This window comes from Periplaneta americana, chromosome 8, assembly GCF_040183065.1.
Source record: "Periplaneta americana isolate PAMFEO1 chromosome 8, P.americana_PAMFEO1_priV1, whole genome shotgun sequence".
NCBI lineage: Eukaryota > Metazoa > Arthropoda > Insecta > Blattodea > Blattidae > Periplaneta > Periplaneta americana.
In genome coordinates this window covers 75,178,386-75,199,131 of record NC_091124.1, presented here as the reverse complement: position 1 = coordinate 75,199,131, position 20,746 = coordinate 75,178,386, and the positions used below count along the sequence as shown (strand labels likewise).

At 34.3% G+C, this 20,746-nt stretch overlaps 1 protein-coding gene across 1 annotated transcript; it reads right to left on the bottom strand.

Moving 5' to 3' along the window:
- Positions 1 to 797: 797 nt before the first annotated feature.
- LOC138704300 (odorant receptor Or2-like) lies at positions 798 to 20,084 on the bottom strand. Its single transcript, XM_069832164.1, has 6 exons — positions 19,806 to 20,084; positions 11,029 to 11,279; positions 10,217 to 10,316; positions 7,764 to 7,868; positions 5,301 to 5,456; positions 798 to 2,359 (listed from the first exon to the last, which is right to left on the bottom strand). Exons 1-6 carry the CDS (start codon positions 19,989 to 19,991, stop codon positions 2,288 to 2,290), a joined length of 870 nt encoding a protein of 289 aa, XP_069688265.1. The 5' UTR covers positions 19,992 to 20,084; the 3' UTR covers positions 798 to 2,287.
- Between the last annotated feature and the right edge of the window lie 662 nt (positions 20,085 to 20,746).

Genomic DNA, 20,746 nt, shown 5'->3' with positions numbered 1-20,746 from the left:
CGTCTCAACTTTTCCTTTTATATCCACACAACTCGCGTGGGCTGACGAAACGCCAGAGACCCACATCGAGTGCACACAATCTCTGTGTGACTTGGAATTGTGGCTTTCTTTTAACGTACACAGTAACGTATATATTATGCAAATCTAGTCTTTCAGGTAATGCTCCCTGTAAAGCAGATTTGAATAATTTCAAGGGAAAAATTATTCATTATTATTATTTAACAAGTTCTTTTGCCAAAACTTCTCTCACTGTTATATCATCCCATTTATTTGAGTTATCTCCCTCTGCAACCCTTTTGAAGTATTTCAAAAGCTCTTCTTTATTTTCCTTAACAGAGGATACAACTCGGGGATCGGCCTCGGAAGCGTAGTCGGTATAGTGCTGGCCTTCTGTGCTCGAGGTTGCGGATTCGATCCCGGCCCAGGTCGATGGAATTTAAGTGTGCTTAAATGTGATAGGCTCATGTCAGTGGATTTACTGGAATGTAAAAGAACTCCTGAGGGACAATATTCCGGCACATCGGCGACGCTGAAATTTGTTTGTTGTAGAAAATATTCAAAAGTGATAATGACATTTTTTGTAAAGATATCTGGCTAAAAATTGAAATCACTATTAAAAAAAATTAAATTTTCGAAAAGACCTCCAAACTACAAAATTCTTTGTTGAAGATAAATTGCAACAGATGAAATAGGAATAATTTTTTTCTCGTAATATCCTAATATTGGTTAATAGACAAGCTGTTAAAAAAACTAATGTTCTTCATCAACTTACATATGAGCGTTATATTGTGGAGACGTTGATGTGTGTTTAATACAATTTTGTTGTTACTTTGTTATAAATAGCTGTGTAAATCATATAAACAACAAAACAGTAATAAAATTCTGCACTCTGCTCGCAGACGTTTCCTAGGAAACGGATAAATAAAACTGTTATTTCATTCCTTTTATTCCACATGAGAATTAATTACATTATACTGGTGAGATTAGTTGACACAAAACACATGTCACTATGAATTACTTCCTTTGATAAGACATTTTACTTTTACGAGACACAAATAAATATTCTTTCAAAAACATGTACTATATTCTAAATAAGTATATTCATTAAATCTTGTTCTTAATGAATGTAAGATAAATCGTGATTTACGTATATTTGTCCTATAATAGACATTATGCAACGAGCCTATAATGATAGTAATTAAGACGCGAGGATGTTTATGAAACTCGCTTGCGCTCGTTTCATAATTTTCATACGAGCGTCTTAATTACCATTATATGCAAGTTTCATACGACTTTTTATGCTCGACCATATTTCTAATTTGAAATTTGAAATTATTCACATTATGGTTATGTGACTGGGCAGCAAACTGACCTTGTGCAATCTCGTAAATTGTGAGATGTGTGCAGACGCGAAAATATTGATTTTTTTTCCGGGCTACGAATGTCGACGACCTTGATATAATCTAGTAAGATAAACGTTAAACTTGATATAACCTTGAAATTGAATTCGACATTGAAAAACGAGATGACAAATTGAATTTATTTGAATATTATTTACAATTAACGCTAATTATTATAGTAAGAGAACATAACCTTCTGCGACAGTATTGGATTTCCAGCCTGCGTGACGTTTTGCTAGTTGTCTTTCGATTGCATATCCGAGAATAATCGAAAACCTGAACTTTAATGAATAGGTGTACTTTAATGACATGCATTAAAGGACTGCTACCAGGTGTATAATTATTACATTTCGGCATGGTCGAGCATAAATTTCATTACACAACATTGGACCTGAGATGAAAAAAGAATAGACTCTTTTGGTATAATTTACTGGATAAAAATATTAATATACATTTTATAGATATACATAAGCCTCTGATTGTCACAATCATACCTATGTATAAATAAAATAATCTTGTCTCGTTTTCAATGCCCGTGCTCCATGCAGACCTGTTCACAAAAGTGAATAGGAAAAGCAACAGAGACCCACAGTCAATGCAACAAGCAACTCGTAAAAAAGGATTAACAAAAAATATTCACTGATCAATCATTAAATTCTTTACTCATTACTTCAGTAACAACAATTACTTCAACTTCATATTATACAACTGCAGTAAAATAGAACACCAAGATATGATAAATCTAAGTGCTTTGAAACAGAAGAATAACAGAAAATTGGAGTAAATCTAAATATTCTGAAACTTAGGATATAGATGAGTATTAATTTAATATTTTGATAAACCGTAACATCTAAATTGAACAATAAAGGTATTATACAGCCTGTAATCTATTCTTCGCTTTCGTCTTCCCCTCTTACTTGCATAAGAAACATGAAGAGAGAAATTGATTCTTGTATCATCTGTAAAACAAGACAAAGAAAGAAATAAATACTGGTTATTTTGAACACTTTATACGTGTATGTCTTACATGTATTAATGACAGACATAAAAATATTAGTCTAGATAATGTACGAAGTTTACTTATATTAAGATACAAAGAGACAAATTGGAAATATAATTAATCATATTCTATTGTAAATAGTAGCTGGATGAATTGAAATCCCAAACATTAACAAAAATGTATATTAATAGTGTGACTTATGAACGTAAGAACATTGACTTAAGCTATATTTTAACCAACGTCTTCTTTACGTTTAACTGCGTTTTATAAATAGACAGAATATGTCATGAATTAGGTTATGCAATCTTCAAAGTTTCATAAGCACACAAGTTAAATTTTAAGTTGAATTTGAGTTGCAAATACTTCACCACTATTTTAAAATACCTTAATAATGGAACATCTCGCCACAAATTACCAATTGCATTCAGCTTTTAATAATATTGGGTCGTAGATATTTATCATGGCAAGAACTAAAATGTTATAACTGTAACAAGTAGGCCTACTTTAGGCAGTTCATATGGAAAAATAATTAAATATTTTTGAATGAAGAATATACCCAAAGAGAGATAGAAGCACAAACACCTATTAGAGCAGACAAATCAGCAATAATTTTATTGATCACATAACTTGCCTAATACAGCTGATTCAAAAGAAAGTACTTCGAGGACAACCATTACATTTGTTTGTTGATTTAGGGAAAGCTTACAATAGTACTACCTTAGGAAACCCTATGTTATATATTATTAAAATCCACTGGTATCAGCACCAAACTGAAATTTGAAGTTCCGGAAACCTGCGTAATCCCAGTAATGTTGTATGGATGCCAAGTTTGGTCTCTGACAGAGCAACAGAAAAACCAGCTTCGTGTGTTCCAAAGAAAAATGGAAAGAAAAGTCCTCCAGCTGAGACTGCAAGACAGGATAAGAAACACCGACATCCGAATAAGAAGCTGTGTGCAGGATGCAGTCGCAACGTCTCAAATGGAAATGGGGCGGACACGTGAGTAGGATGGACTGCAGCATATGGACGTATGCTTCGACCATGTGGGACCCACGCATTGGGAAAAGAAGCAGAAGACGTCCAAGGAGAAGGTGGACGGACGCGTTCCGGAGAGAGACTGGAACGCAGTGGACGAGAACAGCGAGGGACAGGCAGGCATGGAAAAGACTGGAAGAAATTACGAACATTATGTAAACTGTGTATAGTTGTATATTGTTTATATAGTTATTTTTGTGTGTGTTAGTTTGGATAGTTTGAGTCCGTGTATAGTTGGTATAGTTCATGTATTTAGTTCGTATAATTTTTGTGTTCAATTGTATGGTTTTTGTGTGTTTAGTTTAGATAGTTTGTGTGTTTAGGCTGTATAATTTATGTGTGCAATTAGTATAGGTTTTTGTGTGTTTAGTTTGTGTTTGAGTTAAAAATGTGTACATGTTCAATTTGTATATTTTTTGTGTTTAGTGTGGATAGTTGTGTGTTAATATTATAATTTATGTGTTTAGTTTGTTTAGTTTTTTGTGGATGTTTAGTTTGCATAATTTATGTGTTTAGACTGTATACTTTTTTGTGTTTAGTTGGTATAGTTTGTTTATGTGTTTAGTTTGTAAGTATAGTGTAAGCTCTCTTGGACTGGCTCCCCAAGTGTAGTAGACCTTCAGCTCACCCTACACTCTCCTGTAGGAGGCCGTTGCCGTTATGGGATTTCAGGCTTTTCGTATTTCGTATTTACAAAACAATTATAAATGTAAATGAATATTTACTTGCAATTTCATTTTTAAAGCTAAGACAAGGAAATTTCTAGCAAATGCCTCTCAAATAACAAAATGTAAAAGGTTGTTCTCTCTCACTTTCACAATGTGGGAAAAAAAAATTTCAAAGTTGATGGGTATAGAAACAGGAGAATCTAATATACATGTTTTACAGGTTTCTGATGATCAGTTAATTGTAGCACAAGGGTTTGATAGGAAGTACAATGATCAGGATAATTATATAGAGAAATATGGTGAACGAGATTTTGTTATTATTACGGACGAAATTGCGTAGCAATAGGAGATGTATGAGTATATCGAGATTTGATTTCAAAAGATGGATTAGATTCAGTAGAATCTAGTGGTGGATACAAGCATGAAATGTGAACATTAAAAGTTATTGAAAACGAGAGAATGAAATTAATAAAATAATGATAAGAGTATTTAGGAAGATTAGCTATAGCTATTTTAATTGGTTTGCTTTGGAGCAAACGCATTACTGGAGGAGCTAAATTTGCCTTATTTGTCACAATAGTTAAAAGTATAACAATTGCATATAGATCAGATATTTGAAACTTGAAGGAAAAAATCATACAAAATTATTGATAACAAATGAATTCTTGGAGAATTTAGCAATGATATCAAGAAGGAATGAAATTAGAAACGCAGTCATAGGGGAAAGACTGGGGTATAAAAAGCATAAAAACTTTAATATTATGAATATTTTGAAATAATGTCTAAATAGGGTTACCTATAACACCTTTAGAATGGATACCACCTGGAAAACTGTAGAGAGTAAACTACTTCTTGTGTGGATTTATATGATATTCAACAAAAATGAGAGAGATGAGGACAGAATAAAAATAGAATAATGACGTAATGATAGAGAGAAATGGCAATAACGGATCAGAAATTGAAAAAATGAGTTCTTCGGTACCGGAAGATGATTGATACATTGTACCGTAGACAAAACTATAGGACTATGTTTACTCATTCCACATTGACGTGCATACAGACACCTTAATTTTTAACTGTATAATGCATAAGTATAGTACTTCTTTTCTTGTCATTATTGTTCGTTATTAAATCAATTACAGAACGGTTTATGCTCTTAATAAATAAGCATTTATCAATAGTAATTGAAGCACTCACGTTAAGCATTGTTTGCTTAGACACTGGAACACACTTTCCAGCAGTTAATATGAATTCCTTGTTAGCACTGGCTATCACTAATGAGAGAGATCGCTGGAAAGATACTGGAGTACCAATCCAATCACAGCTCCAGGCCGCATCTCGAACTCTTTCACCCTGAAAATACAGAAATCTTGTTTATTTTACGATTTCTGCTAATAGTGGTGTCCCTAAATCTTCATTGGAATTTTATTTTAGGACAGTTTGAGATAATCTTGTAAGATACGCCGTTGTGTTAAATTTTTTCTAAATTTTCTGACCCCTATTCTATTTGGTAAACATTGAATTATCATCTCATGATCTACGACCATTCATTTAATTTTCAAAGGAATATATTTTTTCTTAAAGAAAGGGACAGAGAGTTTAGTAATTCCCAAGTGTAACTTTCCTTACGCAATTTGTTAAATTTGTAACTTTCATTACAATTGAGAACTGGGCATGAAAAAGCTGTAAGTGCCAAAGAGACGAACAGTAGGAAACAGCTTTCTGCTGCAACTAGTAATGTAATATCATACATTTTGCACATCTATGAGAGAAGCTAGGCTAAATAAAATTACATTCGCACTAATCATTTTTCTCAGTGGATTGAGCCAGGAACACAGACTTTTTTCCTTGGGAAAACTAATTTTAAAAGATACTGACACTTACAGCCTTTTATGCCCAGTCTTCTATTATCATAGCAACATAGCTCATGTAATTGCATTTTAATTTCATGAGCATTTTCATAATACCTCTTTTTATTGTAGCCTATTGTCTTACTACCGTTTGAGGACATCACGAAACTTACGAAATTTAAATACAGTAGAACTTGGTTATAACGACATCCAAGGGACCTTGAAAATTATGTTGTTATAAACGAGTGTCGTAGTAACCGAGATTCATATTATCAGTCTAGTGAGGTGGAAAATGAAAAATATTAAACATAATTAAGCTTATTTTAGATTTATGTATTCACTTTTAAGCATACCATGAACACAATAAAATACACGTACAATTATAAATACAGTATTCTGTATTAAAACAGTTTGTTCATTACTTACCAAACTTATTTACTGAGGAGTAAAGTAATCAGTCATTTTATTCTGTTGTCTCCTACTTGCCCAATATACACTTTCTAAATTAAATTCTATGTTCATTATTTCAGTTGCAATTTACTGCTTCTTCTCCTAGCTTCATACTCCCTCTTCTAGCTTCGTATAAATGTTCACAATTCTTATGGCTTCTAAAGTGTCACTTCTTTTAGTGGCCATACTGCATTAAAATGCGTGCACTTAGTGAAAACTTCCTGTCGAAACTGATCGCATGCAGGTACCATTAATACCGCATGAATTCGGGCAGGTTACAATGGGGTGGGGAATCTGCCTGCATTCCAGAGGTCTATGATAGAAGGGAAAAGTAAAGAATTTGCCAGATTTCAGCAAAATATTTCTTAAAATCCTTTGGTTCTTAGAAAGTCTTATTCCAAACTGAGGTTGAAAATGACGTTACATCCGAGGTAGACGCATATACGTTTGTCGTATTAAGCAAGGTAGAAAAGCATATGTCTTATGGGGAATTAGTTGGGACCACAGAATATGTGACGTTATAGGCGAGGTGTCGCACAAAACGAGGTCGCTATAACCAAGTTCTACTGTACATAGTCACTAGATCAGGGATGCAAAACTGTGCTACAATTATGGCACACGTCACAAGCCAGAACACGTGACTTATCCCTTCCTCTCACCCTTACACGTCATTGGATATGTCATCAAGTGAGATGAACTACCTGATAATAGATATCAGAATCTCAATCAGAGGAAGGAAGAATGGTAAAGAATGAAAAAGTTTTAAAAATGAATTTGTATCAGGGATACAAATGTCCATGAACTTACATTTCTCTGGCAAGATTACGTTTAGTTGAAGCGTTAACGTTTCTGGTTTGTGTGCTGGAGACGCGAGTTTGAGTACCGATGTCGCAGTTTTATTTGTGTATGTATAAATTTTAGGAGATTTAATTTATTTCAATAAGAGCTGAGCGAACGATACTTAAAAATATACAGCTCCAAATAATGAACTGTATATATGAGAACTGTGTAAATTTACGTGAAGTAAGTTATAAAAGAAAACAAATGAGTAGTTTAACATCAAAGACGGACATCTGCCGTCTCCATAGTTTTGATCTAGAGGCAATTTTTTAATTCACAGTGTTCTTTGTAATATTTAACACAATTTATTTTATAAATGTAGTGTTAGAGTTTGCATATAGTTTCACTATAACTGGAAAGAGCATGAAAAATTGCATAAACACCACAGCTATCTAAATTTCGATTGAGGTCAGATGTCCGTCTTTGATATTAAGCTACTCAAATATTAAATATGTACACTAACTATATTTGGGAAAGCGGAACGTGTCATGATAGATATAGGTTTTAGTAAATGCTTTACCTGATCGGTGAGTTCACTTGGAAACCAGCAGAAAAGAAAGATAAATATCAGATACATGCAGTAGGACTGCAGTGACAGAGACACGTTAACTGCATTTCCCCAGCGCTGCAAAGTAGAGGCCAGTAAATTAGGAATTTGAAATAAATTTATAAGTGAAACAAACTGAGCATACAAGACTTCTACGCCCTTTACTGAGATATGTTGTACTGAACCGATAACGAAAAGACAAGTTTTGCGATATATAGCATATTTCAAAAATAATGCATGATATCACAAAATACTAACAATATTAGAGCAAGTCCAAGGGACGAACACGGTTGTTTTTCATACCTATTACTTTCTTATCATCCAATAGGAGACATAGGTCTAGAAAGATGATGGGCACAATATGATGAACGAGTCTTAATATTCATACAGGGTGGGGCATAGGAACCAAGTGTTTTTAAAATAATCATAAAAAAGTTAGTTTTTGTTTTCAACACATTTTATTGGTAGAACAACGTTTGTGAGAACATACCATTTCAATTATGAGCGGAAAATTACATCTGGCATGTGATGTCAGTCTGTGTTGACGCATTGTTTAAGGCGCTGACGAAAATTCACCTCTATTCTTTCCAGGAGATCTCTGTTGATTTGGGTGATGTGTTGACGTACTCTGTCCTTTAATTCATCTAATATTCGGGGCTTATCATCGTAAGCACGTGCCTTTAGGTACCCACATAGAAAAAAAATCACGTGGACAGGTCAGGGGACCGAGGGAGCCATGGAACATCACCAAATCTCGAAATGAGACGATTGGAAAACAGGAGGCAAAGAACTGCCATTGACGCTCTGGAGATATGCGCCGTGGCCCCATCTTGCTGAAACCACCTATCTTGTATGAGTGTAAATGTAAATCGCCATGCAAAATCCGTCTTACCGTACGATTTCTGATTCCAAGAGCAGCTGAATGTTTTCGAGCAGAGCGGCCTGGGTTGCGCAGTATCGCTTATCTGACTGAAAATTTTCTGGAGTACGCACTCCGTGTTGGGGGCCGGGCGATTTATTCTTCAGTATTGCGCCTTTTTTTTAGATTTTTTAACCCAAATAAGATTGTGTCACGCACGGGAACAGAATCATTGCGATTAATATTGAATCTGTAGCAAAACTCACGCCGTATCGAGGTCACCGACTCGCCATTCCTAACAAAACAATCATACGCAAACATGCGTCCACTGCTCCATGATGCCGACTGCAGATGAAATACTATGAGCCACGGAATGGACTGTCACATGCCGCAATTCTCTCCCTTTCATAATGACTGAGTACAAGCCATTCCAAAAACACTTGGTTCCCATACCCCACCTATATCTACATTTGTTAGTGAGTGTAACGATATAAAATGTCATAATTATCTAGTAAAATTTGATTAAATATTATAATTTTTTTTAATTTCTATATTTCTATAATTTATATTGCTATTAAAAATCAAAGGATCGTTGAAATTATTCCATATTCTCTTAATTATGTTTTTTATATAATATAAGGTTCAAATTAGAAGCCTTAAAATTCAGTTTCTCAAATTGCAAATGATCAGTTGTTTCCCTCTTGAACTGGCCAGTCGATATTATTATGCACAAGATGAATTTGTAACTATTATATTACTATGGAGCTGTGAGTAGTGTGGGATGAATATAAATTCAAATACGATGGAGACCATTGTCAGAGGAAGAAATATAAAGATGGTAAACTTTCGAATTCTAAATGTGGCAGTAGAGCAAGTAGACAGCTTAAAATACTTGGGGTATACTTCAAGTTGTAACATGAGCTGCTGTCAGGAAGTCAAGAGGACGATAGCAATGGTCAAGGAAGCTTTTAATGGAAAAAGAAGTATCTTAAGCCCACCTATGAAAAAAGAACTAAGGAAGAGACTAGTGAAGTGCTTTGTATGGGGTGTGGCATTTTATGGGACAGAAACATGTACATTACACGAAGTGAAGAGAAACGAATAGAAGCATTTGAAATATGGATATGGAGAAGAATGGAAAGTGTGAAATGGACAGACAGAATAAGAAATGAAGCTGTGTTGGAAAGAGTGGATGAAGAAAGAATGATGTTAAACTGATCAGGAAGAGAAAAAGGAATTGGTTGGGTTACTGGCTGAGAAGAAACTGCCTACTGAAGGATGCACTGAAGGGAATGGTGAACGAGAGAAGAGTTCGGGACAGAAGAATATGACAGATGACATTAAGATATATGGATCATATAAGGAGACAAAGAGGAAGGGAGGAAATAGAAAGGATTGAAGAAAGCTGGGTTTGCAGTAAAAGACTTGCCCTTGGGCTCATTACTGAATGAATGAATGGATATTACAGCTATATACGAGATGGTTGTTAATGTACGTATAATAATACTAATAGATAAATATGAGTTTCAAAGTATTATGAAACCATAAACATACTGTATACACTTACCAGGACAGCAGAAAAGGTTGAGAAGCATAGTGACAGCATGAGTATTAGAAAAACGCCAACAAACAAAGTACTGAAATTTTCTTCTAGTTCCATAATGAACCTGTAGAAAAATATTACTTTTGTCCATTTACTTTGGTATTATTTTCTCTGGAGCGTATTTATAAATGAAAGTCTGTATGCTAACAATGCCGTCGTTTCCGTTTATGACAAAACTTTTTAACTATCTAACAGTCAATGGCACGACAATTGAATCTTATTACTAAACAATTTTAGAACTGTGGATTTTGCTTTAACAGGTACAATATTTCATAATCCGATAAGAAGAGGTCTTTACTATTATTATTATTATTATTATTATTATTATTATTATTATTATTATTATTATTACTATTATTATTATTATTATTATTATTATTTTATTGGTGTTGTGAAGATAAAAAGAATTGTCTTTGTATTATATTATGTATTATATTGTCCTGTATACGAATAATAGTAATAATAATAATAATAATAATAATAATAATAATAATAACAACAACATATATGGTGTAACGTACTTTAATTTCAGAAAATAAATGTACTACACTATTTTGGATTTGAAGAAAACAAATGAAGAAAATAAGAGTTAAATAAAAGTAACAAGTAAGCAGTTTAAGCAAGAGACGTAGAATGAGGGTTAGAGGGAAAGTTGAAAGTAGTGAAGTACGAAAGATGAGAAAGTCAAGAAAAGAAACTTAGCAAAAGGAAAGGAACGCATAATAAACGTTCATTAGTTTGTCCTACGATTTACTTGTATTACCTAATAAATTTACCTGATTATCTCCTGATGAAGTCTAATACATTTATTCAACTGCCCCTCCATACGGGTAAAATCGTCATCTGAAGCTCGGAGTTGCCATTGCTCGTCGTTTGGAGACGTAATCTCGGCTGCAATATATTGCTGTTTTATATTCGATAATGCGATCCTCACTTTTTCAAGTTGGCTGCATGCAATGACCACCAAAGTAGCATAAAGTGGTGGAAATACATACACGATTGAACAGTTCCCAAGAACTCCGATAACCTACAATAAACAGATTTGTCGTTACAGTTGTTATACTTTCACTACATTTAATTTAGAAAGAAATTCTAATTGAAATCTTTACAATGTCATGAATTTACCAAATATATAAATTTTGACTATAAGGAATTAAATATTTTAAGCAGAAAAATTACATCCTATATGCTAAAAGAGTGAAATTCAAACATTGTTAGAAATGTTAGAAATTGCAGGTTTATTCTTTGATATTTCAGCAGATGTACTGTACATATTCAACCGAAAAACCAGAAACTAAACTCACTAGGACAATATGAAATATACAGGCAGACAAAAACACATTCACATGAAATTCTCAACACACAACTCAATTTCAGAACACATACACTTTTTGATTCCAGATTTCACAACACAAACACACCCCAACAGGAAACGCAAACGCAGTTCTGAGGATGGTCCACAACAGGCTGAAACTAGTCAACAAGGTACTGTACCTAATATTTAACACGCGAAAGCAGTTAACTGCATATTCCTACGTGATATTGTGTTAAGAGTTGTGTAATCAAGATGTATAGTTACAGTTTTATTAGCTCTAGTATATTTCTTGGAAATACTTACGGAAAAGTTTATCGGATCCAAACAAATCGGTACTGTTGGAGCTCAAATAACTTCGCGTGAAGAGAATTGACGAGAAACATCTGTGAAATTTACATATTGAAATACTACACATTGCCATTTAACATATTCTTTTGTGACTGTATTCAGATCTTCGGTAATAATTTTAGACTTCCTTTACAAACTTTGGCAATTACACTTTCACCAGATGCTGACGTGATTGCCTTTATATACCACCACAATAGCATTCTTCTCTTAAGTTACTGTTGCTCACACAACTATAGAATAAATGGAATACCGCGTTCTATGAAATTCGTTTATTTCAAGGTTAATTATTCCATAGTTATCAGAATTTGAACAGAGGTGGCAATATTTTTTATATATTATTTTAATGTACCAAAGTACATATGATATTTCCATGCAGATATTCTGCGTCATCATACGATGAAAGAGTAATGGAACGGAGAAAAATTCTCTCCGGCGCCGGGATTTGAACCTGGGTTTTCAGCTCTACGTGCTGATGCTTTATCCACTAAGCAACACCGGATACCACCCCGGCATCGGACAGAATTGTCTCTGATTAAGTTCCAACTCTTGCATTCCCTCTTGGATTGGCGCTTATTCCGTCGGATCTCGGCCAACTAGTCGCTCATAACAAGTGCACCTCAGCACATGTGTGGACTTCGGTCCTACGTTCATAGACACCTATGAAGTAGTGCAGAGGGCGGCCACTAGAGGGAACCCAAGAGTTGGAACTTAATCAGAGACAATTCTGTCCGATGCCGGGGTGGTATCCGGTGTGGCTTAGTGGATAAAGCATCAGCACGTAGAGCTGAAAACCCGGGTTCAAATCCCGGCGCCGGAGAGAATTTTTCTCCGTTCCATTACCCTTTCGTCGAAATATTTTTTTATGTTTTTTTGTTTATAAAGGACTTTAACAATACAAGCAAGTATCGACATATTTCTGAACATAGTACCACTATTTTGTCTATGGACCTCAATATGAAGAATCGAGCAAACCAAGAGGAATTAGAAATCAAAATTAAAAGTAGAAGATACACTTAAGCTAGTTGAGATGGTGAATGGCTGTAAGAACGTGCTAGATAACAAAAACTGATGCCATAAATTATAATCAAAAGACAAAACAAGAGCAAGAGAGTCTGTAAGTAGGTTATTTAAAAGCTACCTACAAGAATGCAGAATGTAATACTGCTATTGTATTTTATAATACTGCCTTATGAATTTGCAAAAAAACATAATTTTTTCAAGAACAACCACTTCTTTACAATGATGATAATATGAACGATCATTACCTGCCTATCATGTGTTCCAAATCATCTATGATATTCCAGCACGATTAAAACGGTGCCTTTTTTCATTCTGAAACTTGCCAGATATTCTTTAATGTTATACTAATTTAACGGATCACGTCTACGCATTATTTTATTTTGTTTCTACGTTCTCAAAAATATATTTGGGGCCTATATAGTAGCTAATAATTCATCATCATCTTCAGAAAGATTCATGTTTAGTGCTGCTCCCATTTTATATAGACCTAATTTATTCTCTAGATAACAATTTAACAGCGATTTAAGGTATGGAATAGCTTATTGGGAAGATATCCTCCGGATAATGCACTACTTTGAATTAGCACAACACATTTCTCGCTTAACTATGTAATGTATTTTATCGGGACTTTATTCCGTGTTTGTGCAACTAACTGGTAAGTATAATAAAATAATAAATAATCCATAATGAATTCGTATCAGATCTCACTGCTGTCACTGCCATTGTATTGCATTGCATTCCACGGCAAGTTCTACCCGAAAGGCGTCGTGCACTCCATTGACACTACTTTCCGTTAATTGACGCTCAATTTCGAGGAGAGCCTATGCACTCAATTTTATCGAAACTAATATAAACATGCATCAAAGTATTTAATAAACATCAAAATATATTTTATATGAAATTTTTATTGGCTGTGAATTATTATTTTTAACACAATTTGGCCTACTTTTTTTCTAGAATTTACAGTAGTGAAACTAGAATAACACTGATAGAAATCGGTGTAGTTGAGACTATAGGTGCTCTTGTCTGCTGCTCCTGAGGTGTGATCGAATTTGGGTTTGATTCCATCTTGGGCCGATTACGTGGCTGGAATGTTTTCGAGGTTTTCCCTAATTGTAAGGCGAATGACAGGAAATTATACGACGAATCCTGGGCCTCATCTCGCCAAATACTATGTCGTTGTCATCAATTCCCCATAGACGCTAAATAATCTAATAATTCCCACAGCATAATTAAATAACATTGCGTAACATATTTTATTATTTTTTTTAGCTGGACATGTAATACGTGTTTTCTATATAATTTGAACCTCTTGAATGCGAATACGACAATAAAAAAAGCTTTTAGTTACGGTTTTTGAGAAATTTTCGAATTCATATCTATTCAAAATATTGTTTTATATAATGACAATAAGGCTAAATACTCGCTGTTCAGAAGACTGTAGCTTACTTTTTCTACATTTTCTTTTATATTGGGCATCAGGTAAATCACGAGATAAAGTCTAACAATAGTTTTCTGGCATATTGGTACTCCACTGTCCTTGGTATCTTTTTTTTCCATAATATAAATTTCTTGATGAAAGCGCTCACTATGCTCATCACAGAAATCGCCACTATTCTCGGGGAAAGAGTCAAAATAGGAGTGAAAGAAGTGAGTTTTCAGGGACATGTTACAACCCATAGTTCCACATGCAAAAAGTATATTTTGCACTAGTTCTTCATAGTTCTCCCTTCAACGGTTACCCAGAAAATTTAATACAGCCTCCTTGAATGTAATGCAGGCGGCTCTTTCTTTTCCTTCCAACAAAGATTCGAAGTGACTGACCTTCATTATTTCTTTAATTTGTGGTTGAAAACTCCCTCTTGTACAGGGACATCATTTTATTTTTACTAACATTTTTAATATTAACCTGGCTATACCTTTAGAGAACCGGAAAAACCGTTCGCTACCCCCTCCCACGTCTGGAGTTCGATGATACTGGTGTAAAACACAAACAAATCACTTTACTAAGTATAGGAGGGAAGAAAAGCCATTTACGTAAACTATGAAATATCGCGATTTTGAGTTCGATAATAATTTTCATTAGGTTTTTGTTTAATCAAAATGCAGTACTGTAACAACAATAAGTGTTTTTACTCACGAACAGAGTTATCCATGCGAACGTATTCATTATGCAGTGTATATTATACTATCTACAGCACATTAGCGTACAATAAAGAGAATGAAGTTAAATTGAAAAATAATCATAATATGGATATTTAAAAACATATTTGAAAATGGTGGCCGTTCATTTCGATATAGGCTTCAGTTCTTTTGTGCATCTTATCGCACTATAGACTATTGCATCTAATTCCAATTGCCAGTTTCGTCCTTCGTACTAATAACTCATGTTGAAATAATTCTGTACCTACTCTATAAAAGAGTATCTTACGTACTGTAAATTCAATCTTAACTTCAGCCCGAACCGCACAGATAAAATTATTCAGACATGCTATCTACTGTCCGTCCAAGTGGTTATGCCGCAGGATCACAGAAAGGCGGGAAATCACGTGACAGTTAATTACTTAACGAGGACCTTTTATTTAAGTTATTTTAAACAGTTGTATAATATTAGATAAACGTCCAATTCCTAACAGAAATTAATGTTTTCAGAAAAGAGCTAAGACAGCCCAGCTTTTACAGACGGGTGTGCAGAAGCAGGTGGGGGAAATCGGGATGCAAAGTAGGCAAACGGACAGTGCCTGTGCGAAAATATGATTCAATATTGAAAGCTGTTTCGTCACTGGAAAAGGCGAACATATTTCTGGAACGTACTATACTCACTAACTCAGTGCTGTTTACTATATACTGGAGGACAGTTGGAACTTCCTTAGTAGAAGGGGTGGGAGTGAAGTACATTCAAAAACTCAGGTACAATAAAAATTGAAGTAAAAATAAAATGATGTCCCTGTATTTTTGAGTCACTAATAGCAGGAAATTTTTCCCGGATAGGGTTTTGATGCTTCAGTGTCATTATTCATCCCTTTAACAAAATTTTTCATTAACTCTAACTTAATGTGTAAAGGAGGTAGAAATACTTTACTTTGATGTACAAAGAGTTGATGTATAATATTTTTCTTCCCTGGCTCTAGGGATTGTCGTGTTGCCAATACTTTTATTTTATAACGCTCATCTCGAGCGCGGCTGTACCATTCGCACTGAAAGCAGCAAAATTTTCAAGAAGCAACCTTCAAATCCACACATATAAACCATGCGTATATTGAATATTACCATTAAAGCACACTTTAAAGAAATACACGTCTTATACAGAATACTAACATCACGGAAATCTTCTGGTAAATTGAAGCGATTTCATATGGCGAACCTGTTTCACCCCCTCCAAATGGAACCGAAAAGGGCAATAAAACAATTTCCGCTTCTAGAAGTGGTTTTGACAGGGTGGTCTATTGCAAAATATAAACTACAGTAGTGTCATTATAGCTCACAGTGAAAGAAATACACATCTCAAATAAAATTAGGTAAACTCAAGCGAATTCATACGGCGAACCTGTTTCACCTCCTCCAAATAGACTCGCAAAAGATCAATAAAATAATTTTCGTTTCTACAAGTGCTTCTAACATGGTGGCTTACTTATAGGCCTACTAATATTTTTTTTCACATAATGGGTCGTCACAGCTGTGAAACAAAATATTTGCACATGAAATGTGTACTTTTATTAATAAAATGCATACAAAATGAATTATATTGTGCATCTCGAAAACCCGAACTGATGGAATATTTTGCTTGTTATGTTTGAATTCAGGAGGTCGAAATTACGTAAGAATTTGTTAGTTTTATATCTGGCACAAAATGACTTTTGACCAATGTAATCGACACAAAGCAAGTCTAAGGTTTCTATGTTTTTTTTTTTTTTTTTCAAATTTTATTGTTGAATAATTTATGTGGTTTCAAATCCCTGGTAAAGTCCGCTCATCTGCATATGTATATTAACTATAACAGTATCTCAGTGTACTGTACGTACCAATCTTAAAAATGTGTATGTCAGTATTTCACTTAGAAAAATGTAAAACGAATATAGAGTGCCTACTAAAGTGCCAAATCTAACAAGATTTTGCATGTAGACTCTGAAAATGATATAAGCGAGTCCTTTGTAAATAACTGAATCTGGGTGTGTGTCAGTTGTCATCGTGGTCAAAAAAGACCTGACGATAGTAACAGCACAATTCCTTCCCGGTCACATATTCTTATAAAGACAAACAGCTCTCTTCCATCCCAATCTAATGCCAGTTATCTCCCAGTCAATTTGAATAAAAATATAAAATCACATTAGCTCCTGAAAATATTGATCGTATTGTACTGTGCACAGAAATTTCAAAGAACGCAACAATTTCAGAAGGATTAAACTTCAAAATACAGGTTGTCGCTCCAACAGTTGCATTCAGAAATCTGTCTACCATATGAGAACATTCTAAGACATAACTTTGGGTTAAGCAATGCTTTCGTATGCAACTGTTTCACAGAACACTAACTTCAAACACGATAGCTTATAATAAACTAATTCAATTTTGTGATTATTATGTGACAATTATATAGCTGAAGATTAAATATTGTCAACCTGGGTTGCGCAGTCGGTAGAGTACTGGCCTTCTGTGTCCGACGTTGCAGGTTCGATCGCGGCCCAGGTCGATGATATTTAAATGTGCTTAAGTCAGTAGATTTACTGGCATGTAAAAGTATTCCTGCAGGACAAAATTCCGACACACAGGCGACGCTGATATAACCTCGGTAGTTACGAGCGTCGTTAAATAAATAATAGGCCTAAACTAATTCTATTTTGTGATTATTATGTGACAATTATATAGCTGAAGATTAAAAATTGTCGATCTGGGTTGCGCAGTCGGTAGTGTGCTGGCCTTCTGTGCCCGAGATTGCAGGTTCGATCCCGGCCCAGATTGATGATATTTAAGTGTGCTTAAATGCGACAGGCTCAAGTCAGTAGATTTACTTGCATGTAAAAGTACTCCCGCGGGACAAAATTCCGGCACTCCGATGACGCTGATATAACCTCGGCAGTTGCGAGCATCGTTAAATGAAACATTATTTTAAAAATATTAAACATTTCCACCCGTTATAAGTACTTACTGTATAGGCAAAACATTTGCTTCTGTCAAAGAAACTACGAATGCATGGAAAATGTTTGATGCAAAGTTCAATTTATGCTTCTATACATTTTTATTTTTACAGAACTGTTAAAGATGTTTTAGGTAGCGACAAAAAATAAACTCTGCTATGAAACAGTCCGCAAAAGTTAAGTTGTCTAACACAAAGAAATTCAATAAACTTCAGTCCCTCACCAATTATTTCGTAAGAGGTGAACTATGTCAGGTTATGTAACTGCAGTCGCTTATTACAGTATAACAAATTATTATATTTATTTAAAGCTAAACATCGCGCTGAAAATTATTTCAATTCCTTTTTATAAAGTTTTACAAGTTAACGTGGGGGTTTAAATATTATCTTACAAGCAAAAGAAAGATAATTTTAACCACACAATTAGTGCAAGTTGATACAAGTAACACTCATTTGAACGTACTACGCCAGTCCCAAGTCTGTAAGTGGCACGGCGGGAACAGTGCAACGGATTCCAGTGATTAGAATATAAATTCGGAGGGAACTTGTCCATGACATACGTGATTTTGATTTCAGATGGGAGGTAATAGAGCAGTGTCTTCTTTTGGGAGTGAATGAGACTATTAATTTATTTCTCTGCATCTACTTTTTTAGTGTACAGCTATATGACATATTCAATATCTAGAATTTTTTCAGTGGCAGGCTCAAGATCTATCTCTACCAATGATTGTGAAACTGAATTAGTTGTCACAAACGCTTGAACTGCGTAGAATATCATTACAATTTGTGCTTCTCTTGACGAATCGGATAATTCCAATAAAAAAAATACAGAAATGTTCGAACTTTCCGTAAGAAAGGATTGCCTCAAAGGAAATTCTGAATATAATGTGGAATTTACAATCAGTATCTAAATAGTAAAAAGATTACTAATAGCATCATTTCATTAACTAATGCTTATATTCAAAATATACGTTTAATTCAGTAAAAAAATTAATTGTTAATAATATATTTCGTTCAATTAATTTCCAATAAAATGGAGATTGTATGAATAAGGTCCTTTCTAGCACTGATTAATATATGTGGATTGTAGTACATTTTAACACAATACTGGGGTATAACTTGTATAGCTCGAGCAAAGAACGATTACCGAAAAGCAATGGTGGCGTTGTTGTCTGTTTTGAAGTGTGTACGTATGTAGACACGCCGAAGGGACAAGAGGTGCGGGCCGATGGAAGTACTGTCTCTTCCAAGAACAACTGAGGACACCGCTGTGGAAATAAAGAAATTAACAAGAGAAAAATTCGAAGTTAATTAAACGCGCAACATGTGTTTACGAATGAAATAATAATATCGTGCGATACAAGACACGTATTCACATGCAATGGAACAAACTAAAGTCGTAATGTAACTATCGCAACGCAAGACTGACTATATCGATGTCATTTCTCTTCCGACTGTACCCTTGAATATCATTCAAATTATCTCGTGACCTTTCCTGTCGCCCTCTCTTCTTTATATCATTGTTTCATTCGCATTCCTTCCGTCGGTATTCCCTGCTTGAGAGACTTATAATACCAGACATTTTTATAAACCGCTGAACAGGAAATAATTCTTCGTAGTATAAGATAAGGAAACCACTGACAAATTTAAACAAATCTAACACTTATAATCACTCTATGATCTTGAGTCAATTCTGGACTATAACGGCACTCACGCACTTTCGACAAAATTATTCATACCTGCGTTAAGATGGTTAATTCATAAGCCGGACTTTTTGTCCAGTCGTATGGATACCAGGCGTCTAAATTCAAGGATCGTTCCTCTTTTATAAACATTTGTGTAATTATTTGAAGAAAGTATATGCCGGGGCCGAGGACTGCAACTCTCACTGCTGTGGTCCTGATTCGGCGTATCCATACTGACATACCCGTATTTCCTGTAACGGGATCTTCTGGAGGCAGGTCCTCCCAAACGAAACAGTCAGCAAAGCTAAGCAATCGTACTAATTTATCCCTTCGAAATCTGTAAAGAAAATAATATGAATGAATGAAGTACATTTATTGATACACAATTATACAAACTCATGTACACAAGATCCTTTGCACGAGCCTGTACGGCCATTCGTGCTATAACTATGCACAGATTTAATCTTCAAATGAAACGAAAATAATACTACTAATAATAAAATAGTAAAACAATAATTGTTGTTATTACTACCGTTATAATTAATTATCACAATTACAACTAATCTAACTTCATACCAAATTTCACAAAAATAATAAAAAGAAAATGATATATTCTAATATATATTCACTATTAAGTTTTATATTATTAACTGAATAGCTCAATTTTCCAAATAGTTTATAATACATACTTTTCAATTTGGGATGTTATTGTTTCTACAACATTAAATTATGAAGCGCTCAGAAAGACATTTTTCCTTCAGATACCTACTCGATGCATTACAAAACCTTTCCAGTGGATATTTTATGAAATATACTTAACCTTGGATGGGAAAAATGTATCAAAACATTTTACAAATATCAGCTTTAAATGAAATACTTTATATAGAATTTTATTGTAACATACCTCCAATTAAGTCTTTAAATGATATTTTCAAACATGATTATCACTAGAGACGAGAATTTCATACACTATAAAATCCCAAAATATGCATGCA